Source organism: Somniosus microcephalus, chromosome 2, assembly GCF_052327205.1.
Source record: "Somniosus microcephalus isolate GS21.2 chromosome 2, FLI_Smic_1.0, whole genome shotgun sequence".
Lineage (NCBI taxonomy): Eukaryota > Metazoa > Chordata > Chondrichthyes > Squaliformes > Somniosidae > Somniosus > Somniosus microcephalus.
Window position 1 is genome coordinate 293,071,388 of NC_140988.1, and position 9,839 is coordinate 293,081,226.

General features: G+C 49.6%; 1 protein-coding gene across 1 annotated transcript; it reads left to right on the top strand.

The window, feature by feature from the left end:
* The first annotated feature begins 1,454 nt into the window (after positions 1-1,454).
* On the top strand, positions 1,455-8,525 carry LOC147123458 (uncharacterized). Its single transcript, XM_085966091.1, has 3 exons — positions 1,455-1,704; positions 1,864-2,414; positions 8,478-8,525. Exons 1-3 carry the CDS (start codon positions 1,482-1,484, stop codon positions 8,523-8,525), a joined length of 822 nt encoding a protein of 273 aa, XP_085822217.1. The 5' UTR covers positions 1,455-1,481.
* The last annotated feature ends 1,314 nt before the right edge of the window (positions 8,526-9,839 follow it).

Consider the following 9,839-nt stretch of genomic DNA (forward strand, 5'->3'; position numbering starts at 1 on the left):
AAATCAGTATTTGTAGGGAAATGGTGTTAGGGAAATTGGCGGGATTGAAGGCCGATAAATCCTCAGGGCCTGATAATCTATACCCTAGGGTACTTAAGGAAGTGGCCCTAGAAATAGTAGATGCATTGCTGGTCATGTTCCAAAATTCTATAGACTCTGGAACAGTTCCCATGGAGTGGAGGGTAGCTAATGACACCTCACTATTTAAAAAATGTGGTAGAGAGAAAATGGGGAATTATAGACTGGTAAGACTGACATCGGTAGTGAGCAAAATGCTAGAGTCCATTATAAAAATGTAATAGCAGAGCACTTGGAAAACAGTGACAGGATCATGCTTGACTAATCTACTGGAATTTTTTGAGGATGTAACTGGTAGAATAGATAAGGGAGAACCAGTGGATGTGGTGTATTTGGACTTTCAGACGGCTTTCGATAATGTCCCGCATAAGAGATTGGTGTGTAAAGTTAAAGCACATGGGATTGGGGATAAGTTACTGACTTGGATAGAGAACTGGTTGGAAGACAGGAAGCAAAGAGTTGAAATAAATGGGTCTTTTTCCGAGTGACAGGCAGTGACTAGTGGGGTACTGCAGTGATCTGTGCTAGGACCCCAGCTATTCACAATGTATATTAATGATCTAGACGAGGGAACTAGATGTAATGGGCTAGATTTTCAGTATAGGCAGTTTTGGGGCGCTAGCTTTAGCGCCCGCCCGAAGTTAGCGCCCGCCCCAAAGTAGCGCCCCATTGCCGGGAATTCAGTGGCTTCGCCCTAAGAGGTTGGTGGAGCGCTAAAAGAGGCGTTCCACTACTCTCTTTAGGCGCTAAGCCGGCGGTCCAGAGGGATAGCGCCCAGGCGGGGCGCAGCACGGGTGCGGTCATTTTTGCACTGACAGCAGACCCCGTGGTGCCGACCAGCTCTTAAAGGGGGAAGGGACGAATTGGTCTGCTGCCACGCCCTGCACACTGCAGCCTTGCAAAGAGGCCTCAACACTACTGCTCAGCCCCAGGGAGTCATGGCAACGCCAGAGAAGGCCCGTCAGCGTGCCCTGCGCTTCTCAGAGGGTGATCTGGACATAATGGTCACAGCTCTGGAGGTGAGGCGCAAGATCTTGTTTCCAGAGAGTGGGAGGAATCCAACCCACCACGACTACACCAAAGCCTGGAAGCAGATCGCCCAGAGGGTGACGTTCACCGGCGAGGCCCCCAGGACCCACAAACAATGCCGTAAGAAATACAACGATCTGACCAGGATTGTGAGGGTGAGTAGCCTTTCCAGTCTCCTCCTCATTCTTGCATGTACACCTGACATGATGGGCAAAGGGACCTGAAAGTCCTTTTGGCCAGCCCTCAGCCAGCAGCATTGGGACAGTCATGAGCATCAAATGGCCATTCGGCACTCTACACTTTGGCCAAGCTATTCCACCATGGGAGGCAGTGCACACTACATCAGGGCTTCACTCTGTCCAAGCTATTCCACCATGGGAGGCAGTGCACACTACATCAGGGCTTCACTGCGCACTTACAGCCCGTCCTTTCTCTTGCAGGCTAAAGTAGCGTTTAATCGCCAGGCCCGTGCCAGGGGTGGCCGCGCCAAGCTGCAGAAGCTCACTCGGCTGGAGGAGCGCGTGTGTGTGCTCATGGGAGCCCGTGTGATTGTCCCCACAGCGTGCGGTGTATCCGACCCTCCACTGCCCGGCAATGGTAAGGACCTCGCCTTTTGGCCCTCTCGCGTCGCACTGGCCCATCCGAGCTACCTCCTTTGCCACTGTCCCACCAATGCGCTGAATCCCACCAGTCCTAACTCCCTCGCTGACGCCGTCTCCTCACTCTGAAGCTACTCTTGTGCATTCCTGCTTTCAGCTGGTGACGACCAGGACCCTGAGGCTGCCAGTGACAGCACCTCCAACCAGGAGGAGGAGGAGGAGCAAGCCGGACCTTCGGGGGAACAGTCACGTCCCGCAGGAGAGGAGGAAATGCTTGACACCTCCTCACTGGACGAGTGCCTGGAGGAACTGTCGCAGGGCAATGCAGCTTCTGGGACCAGTGGCGTCCAGCCACCCAGCAGCCGTGCGCGTGGCCCGCGGCCTTCCCCCCAAAGGGGGGAAGGATCAGAGGGGAGTGCTGCTGCTCGGCACACTCGCCGTCACCAACGCGGCAAGGGTCCCCTAGTTCGGCCCCCTCCTCCCCAGCGGGAGAGTCGCGACTCCAGTCCGGACACCTTCACTTCGGAGGAGGTGCGGAAGCTCGATCAGATGGCCGACGACTCGGACCGGCACCACACGGAGCTCATGAGCGTGGTGGGGCGCATGCCTGAGGCCATCGAGTCGCTGGCGACCAGTGTGCGCGAGTTCGGGGCAGCAACTGCCGCGACTGGCCGCATGCTAACTGATGCCGTCAAGACCCTGGCGGATGTGATGCGCGCGCACACCAGGACCACAGGGCCACTCACTGCTGCCACACGCGCTGTCTCAGGCAGGCATCGCCAGGGCAGGCGCCGCGCTGGACCATCCCAGCAAGCCGGCCGTCGGCTGATTGCTGCGGATCCTGCAGTGCGGGCCCGGCCGAGTGCCACCGCGCCACAGCACCAGCCAGCGCATCCCAGACGCCAGCTGGCCCACATTGCGCCATCCGTCGCCGCCATTCCCCCTCTGGGGCGTCAAGGGCAAGCGGCTGCAGCTGATGGTGGCCAGGCTCAGGTGCGCCACTCAGGAGACGGCCCCTCGAGGCCCAAACGCCGTGTAGGCCGCCCCCCAGCGGCATCTGGCGGAAGGGCATCTGAGCCTCAGGCGCCTTCCCCCAGCCTCGCAGCAGCCACTGGGCAGAGCTTGCGAAGGAGCAGCAGGCAGGGCAGGGGAGGCAAAATGCTGGCCAAGGTCTCGCCCTCGCGGGCCACTCAGTAGAGGGTGTGGCCAGCTTTCCTTTAATATGGTGGTGGCCATCTTTATTTTGCCCATGGTTGTGCTTTTGGAGGGCTTTTTTTTTGCGTTAGGCCGACGTTGAGGCCCGGTTTCAATAAAGGTGGAGTGGCTCCTCCCCAGTTTGTGGGAGTGAGTCGTTTGTTGGGCTTTTTGTGGGGCCCGTTTATTGTTTTTGGGGATTCATGTGGGAAGGGCTTTTCATTTTTGTGTAATAAAAAATTATCTTTATTCATGCAGTCTCCATGGTTGTTCTTCTTAGTGTTTGTTGGCTTCGCCGGCTGAGGGCTTGCGGAGCGGCTGCATTCATCTTCCCTCATGGCCCCTGGCCATTCCCTGACAGGGGGCTTAGAAGTACCGTGTAATAAGGTGGCGTCGTGCGGCCCTTGGCCCTGGTCGCTCCCTCCTGGGAACGTACTCCTGCTCCTCCTCCTCCTCCTCCTCCTCCTCCTCATGCTCCTCCTGCTCCACCTCCTGAGGTGCTGGTCCAACGTCAGGTGGCAGTGCCTGAGTCCTGCGGATAGCCAGGTTGTGTAGCATGCAGCAAACCACCACAAATTGGGAGACCCGGTCCGGCGAATACTGGAGAGCTCCTCCGGAGCGATCAAGGCAGCGGAAGCGCTGCTTGAGGACCCCAATAGTTAGCTCGATGATGTTGCGGGTGGTTTGATGGCTCTCGTTGTAGGCCTCTTCAGCAGCGGTCCTGGGCGCGCGGAGCGGGGTCATGAGCCAGGTGCACAAAGGATAGCCTTTGTCCCCGAGTAGCCATCCTCTTGGGGGAGGCTGTGCCTGGAACATGTCATGCACAGTACTCTGCCGCAGGATAAAGGCATCGTGGCTGCTGCCTGGGAAGCTGGCATTGACTGCCATGATGCGCTGCTTGTGGTCACAGACCAGCTGCACATTCAGAGAATGGTAGCCCTTCCTGTTGCGATACTGCTCGCCATGCTCCAGAGGGGCCCGCAAAGCCACATGCGTACAGTCAATGGCGCCCTGCACCAAGGGGAATTCCCCGAGTCTGGAAAATCCCAATGCGCGCTGATGCTGGCTCTCCAGGGCCATGGGGAAGGAGATGAATTGGCTTCTCCTTCTGAACAGTGCTTCGGTCACCTGGCGGATGCAGTGATGCGCGCCGTACTGGGAGATGTTTGCTATGTCCCCAGCAGCGTATTGGAAGGAGCCGGTGGCATAGAAGTTCAATGCCACTGTCACCTTCACTTCCACCGACAGAGACGTCCTGCACCTGAGCTTTGGCCGCAGATCTCGGCGAAGCAGGTGGCAGATCTCTGCAATCACCCCCTTTCGGAATCGGAGCCTTTTAACACATCGCGCGGCACTCATGTTTAGGTAGGAGCGCTGCTGGCGGTATAGCCTGACTGGGTAAGGCCTACGTGGCCGACGCCTGTAGCCCCCTCTGCCTCTAGCCAGGGCTGCCCCTCTCACAATGCGTCTGCGAGCCCTACGGACATGGAGCTGCAGCTCCGCGTTGGCACCCCATGCAACCCCCATCAAATCCTGGCAAACACTCTAATTTCCAAATGGCCACTTGCAGCGCTGTTGCCTGAGTCCAAAAATACCTGGCTCTTGCTGCTTGAAACCAGTTAGCTATCCTCCTTGTTGTGTCTCCAGAAATGCGTTGCACAAGACTGTTTTCTGAAAAAAGGATGGCCTTTATACTGGAGAGGACGTTCCCTTTAATTAGCGCCCCCCGGGGCCCGCGCTGGTTGTGTTGCGTTCCTTTTTCCAAACGCTCCGGCCGCCCGCCGCACAATGGGGCGGTCCGACTGAAGTTTGCAATCGGGGCGGCCAAAGGGCGTTGCACGAGGATGTGACGTCATTTTCTGCGCGCGCATCCGGGCGGGCGCTAAACTTTGCGCCGGCGCTAACGGGCAACTTAATTTGGGGCGGGGCGCAAACTGCGCTGCGCCCGGGCGCTTCACGCATAGCGCCCGGAAATCACTTCTCTTAAGGCGCTAACTGCTGGCGCAAGCAACTGAAAATCTAGCCCAATATCTCCAAGTTTGCAGACAACACAAAGCTGGGTGGGCATGTGTGCTGTGAGGAGGATGCAGAGAAACCCCAGTATGATTTGGACAGGTTGGGTGATTGGGCAGATGCATGGCAGATGCAGTATAATGTGGATAAATACAAGGTTATCCACTTCGGTGGCAAATACAGGAAGACAGATTATTATCTGAACGGCAATAGATTGGGAAAAGGGAAAGTGCAATGAGACCTGGGTGTCCTTGTGCACCAGTCGCTGAAGGTAAGCATGCAGGTGCAGCAGGCAGTGAAGAAGGTAAATGGTATGTTGGCCTTCATAGCGAGAGGATTCGAGTACAGAAGCAACGATGTCTTGCTGCAGTTGTACAGGGCCTTGGTGAGACCACACCTTGAGTATTGTGTGCAGTTTTGGTTGCCTTATCTGAGGAAGGATGTTCTTGCCATGGGGGGAGTGCAGCAAAGATTCACCAGAGTGATACCTGGGATGGCAGGAATGACTTATGAAGAGAGATTGGGTCGATTAAGCTTATATTTGCTAGAGTTTAGAAGAATGAGAGGGGATCTCATTGAAACTTATAAAATTCTAACAGGACTCGACAGACTAGATGCAGGAAGGATGTTCCCGATGGCGGGGGAGTCCAGAACCAGAGGTCACAGTCTAAGGATAAGGGGTAAGCCATTTAGGACTGAGATGAGGAGGAATTTCTTCACCCAGAAAGTGGTGAACCTGTGGAATTCTCTACCACAGAAGGCAGTTGAGGCCAATTCATTAAATATATTTCTTAAGGCTAAAGGGATCAAGGGATATGGGGAGAAAGCAGGGACAGGGTACTGAATTTGGATGATCATCCATGATCTCATTAAATGGCGGAACAGGCTCGAGGGGTCAAATGGCCTACTCCTGCTCCTATCTTCTATGTTTCTATGTAACTGCCCTCGGATATGTGGCTGACTCACAACTGCAAATCTCACTCCTCGGGTTTTGTCGCAGTATGACAGCTCCTGGTTTATGTGCTTCTCAGTAACTCTGGTTGTGCCTTTCTACTTGAGGCCACAGGAAGACCGATGCTCAATATTTTTAGCCAAATATTTTAATGTCTACCACATCTTTCATCCAGCACAGCCACTAATCCTCTTTTTTGCTACCAAGTTGAATGGAGTGCTGGACACAGATAGGTACAATAAAAAACAATTTATTGATACAGAAGGAAAGCAGCTTATCACTAAATTACAGGTCGAGCCATAATGCTGTGCTACAGATCAATCAATACAGCATGTTGAGTGTATTCCAATGTTTTCCTGGCCGATCTCCCATCTTCCACTGTCCATAAACTAGAGCTCATCCAAAACCCATCTGCTTGTATCCTAACTCTTACCAAGTCCCATTCACCCATCACCCTGTCCTCGCTGACCCACATGTCACTCCGCTATTTAAGAATGGTGAGAGAGGGAAACCAGGGAATTTAGACCCATTAGCCTAACATCTGTTGTCAGGACGTTACTAGAGTCTATAATTAAGGATAGAGTGACTGAACAGCTTGAAAATCTTCAGCTGATCAGAGAAAGCCAGCATGGATTAGAGAAAGGTAGGTCATGCCTGTCAAACCTGGTTGAATTTTTTGAGGAGGTGACTAAAGTAGTGGATAGGGGATTGCCTATCGATGTTATTTATATGGGCTTCCTGAAGGCATTTGATAAAGTCCCGCATAAGAGACTGTTAACTAAAGTTGAAGCCCATGGAATTGAAGGCAAATTATTGACCTGGTTCAGAAATTGGCTGAGCGGCAGGAGACAGAGAGTAAGGATAATGGGCAGGTACTCTAATTAACAGAATGTGACTAGTGGTGTCCCACAGGGATCTGTGTTGGGACCTCAACTATTCACCATATTTATTAATGACTTAGATGATGGGATAGAAAGACACATATCCAAATTTGCCAATGACACAAAGGTAGGCGGCATTGTAGGCAGTGTAGATGAACCATAAAATTACAAAGGGATATTGATAGATTAAGTGAATGGGCAAAACTGTGGCAAATGAATTTTAATGTAGGCAAATGTGAGGTCATCCACTTTGGACCTAAAAAGGATAGAACAGAGTACTTTCTAAATGGTGAAATGTTAATAACAGTGGATGTCCAAAGAGACTTGGGGGTCCAGGTGCATAGATCATTAAAATGTCATGAACAGGTACAGTAAATAATCAAAAGGCTAAAGAAATGCTGGCTTTTATAACCAGAGAAGTAGAATACAAAGGGGTAGAAGTAATGCTGTAGCTATACAAAGCCCTGGTTAGACCACACCTGGAGTACTGTGAGCACTTCTGGGCACCACACCTTAGGAAGGATATATTGGCCTCGGAGGGAGTGCAGCGTAGGTTTACCAGAATGATACCCGGACTCCAAGGGTTAAGTTATGAGGAGAAATTACACAAATTAGGGTTGTATTCCCCAGAATTTAGAAGATTAAGGGGTAATTTGATCAAAATTTTCAAGATATTAAGGGGAACAGATAGGGTAGATAGAGAGAAACTATTTCCACTAGTTGGGGAGTCTAGGACTAGGGAGCATAGCCTAAAAATTAGAACCAGACCTTTCAGGAGTGAAATTAGGAAACACTTCTACACACAAAGGGTGGTAGAAATTTGGAACTCTCTTCTGCAAATGGCAATTGTTGCTAGATCAATTGTTAATTTTAAATCTGAGATTGATAGAGTTTTGTTAACCAAAGTTATTAAGGGATATGGGGCAAAAGCGGCTATATGAAGATAGGTCGCAGATCAGCCATGACCTCATTGAATGGCAGAACAGGCTTGAGGGGCTAAATGGCCTACTCCTGTTCCTATGTTCCTACCTTGATCGATTTTAAAATTCTCATCCTTGTGTTCAAATCCCTCCATGGTTTTGCCCCTCACTATCTCTGTAATCTCCAGCCCTACAACCATCCGAGAACTAATTCTAGCCTCTTGTGCAGTCCTCCTTCCTTCGCCCCACCATTGGCGGCCATGCCTTCAGCCATCTAGGCCCTAAGCTCTGGAATCCCCTCCCTAAACCTCTCTGCCTCTCCTCCTTTAAGACGCTCCCTAAAACCTCTTTGACTAAGCTTTTGGTCACTTGACTTAATGTCTCCTTGTTTGGCTCAGTGTAAACTTTTGTCTGATTACACTCCTATAATGTGCCTTGTGACATTTTACTATGTTAAAGGCACTGTATAAATGCAAGTTGTTGTTGTATTCACCACCATATATGCATGTATGCAATCCTGCCTGTTTCAGCAGGCTCTGCTCTGTATACAGTTAAGCACAACAATTTTATTCAAATGAATACTTCTGTTCCATACACAAATTATTGGCAACTCTGTGACCTTGTTACAGATGTGACATATTACCCCTGGGGCTAAAACAGTGAAAGAGAAAAAAAAGAGAGGGAGAAACAAAAAAGCACAAGCTTTTCAACTTACATGTTCTTTTCCTGGTGTCCTGTCCAATAAAATTGAAACAGACTATTCCCTAGAATGATGGCGCTTCCTCCTATAATATACTTTTACTGTACAAAGTACATCACCATGGCGACCAAGAGCAGTCAGTTCCAGGAGCAGTTCTGAGACAAAGCAGTGCCAAGATAATGGGAAGTCACTTGGGCAAACCATCTATCACCAATTATGCCATTAGACATGCTTAGATGGCATATATGCTAAGCATTGCACTTATCACCTCATCCTCGGAGACAGTTGCTCTCAGGCTTAACTCTTAACTGTTTGTGAGCCATAATATTTTAAAAAGTTACTTATTTTTTACAACTTACTGTCTGTAGCAAATTTTCCTGTTCAAGTGCATTGTATGTCCATTGTATGTCCTGTAAAATTTCACAACTGTCAGTTTGTAATGTGAGGACTTTATCATTTAAGATACTGTTGTCCTTGAGGGAGTGCCGCACAGGCCCCAAGAATCTAAGCTATGATGAAACGTTGAAGAAATTGAGCTTATTCTAAATTGAGGAGCCCCAATGGAAATTTCCAAAGTAAAGAAAGTTATTGGTAAAGTTGATAAAAAATAACATTTATGAAAGGCTCAATAATTTGAGGAAATCATTTAAAAAACAGGGAACTGGCAAAATAGGACACAAATGGCAATAGAGAAATTAGATCAGTATAGTTGGTTGTCATTTTCCAAATTCTATAGATTCTGGAACGGTTCCTGCAGATGGGAGGATAGCAAATGTAATCTTGCTATTTAAGAAAGGAGGGAGAGAGAAAACGGGGAACTACAGACCTGTTAGCCTCACATCAGTAGTTGGGAAAATGCTGGAATCTATTATAAAGGATGCAATAACTGGGCACTTAGAAACTAATAGTAAGATTGGGCAGAGTCAACATGGATTTATGAAAGGGAAATCCTGTTTAACAAACCTATTGGAGTTCTTTGAGGATGTAACTAGTGGAGTAGACAAAGGGGAACTGGTAGATGTGGTATATTTGGATATTCAGAAATCCTTCGTTAAGGTCCCACATAAGAGGTTGGTGAACAAAATTAGGGCACATGGAATTGGGGGCAATATACTAGCATGGATTGAGAATTGGTTAACAGACAGAAGACAAAGAGTAGGGATAAACGGGTCTTTTTCAGGATGGCAGGCTGTGACTAGTGGGGTACCGCAAGGATCGGTGCTTGGGCCCCGGCTATTCACAATCTATATCAATGATTTGGATGAGGGGACTAAATGTAACATTTCCAAATTTGTTGATGATACAAAGCAGTGAGTGGGCAAGAACATGGCAGATGGAATATAATGTGGATAAATGTGAAGTTATCCACTTTGGTAGAAAAAACAGAAAGGCAGAGTATTTCCTAAATGGTGAAAGATTGGGGAATGCAGATGCTCAAAGGGACCTGGGAGTCCTTGTAAATGAGTCACTGAA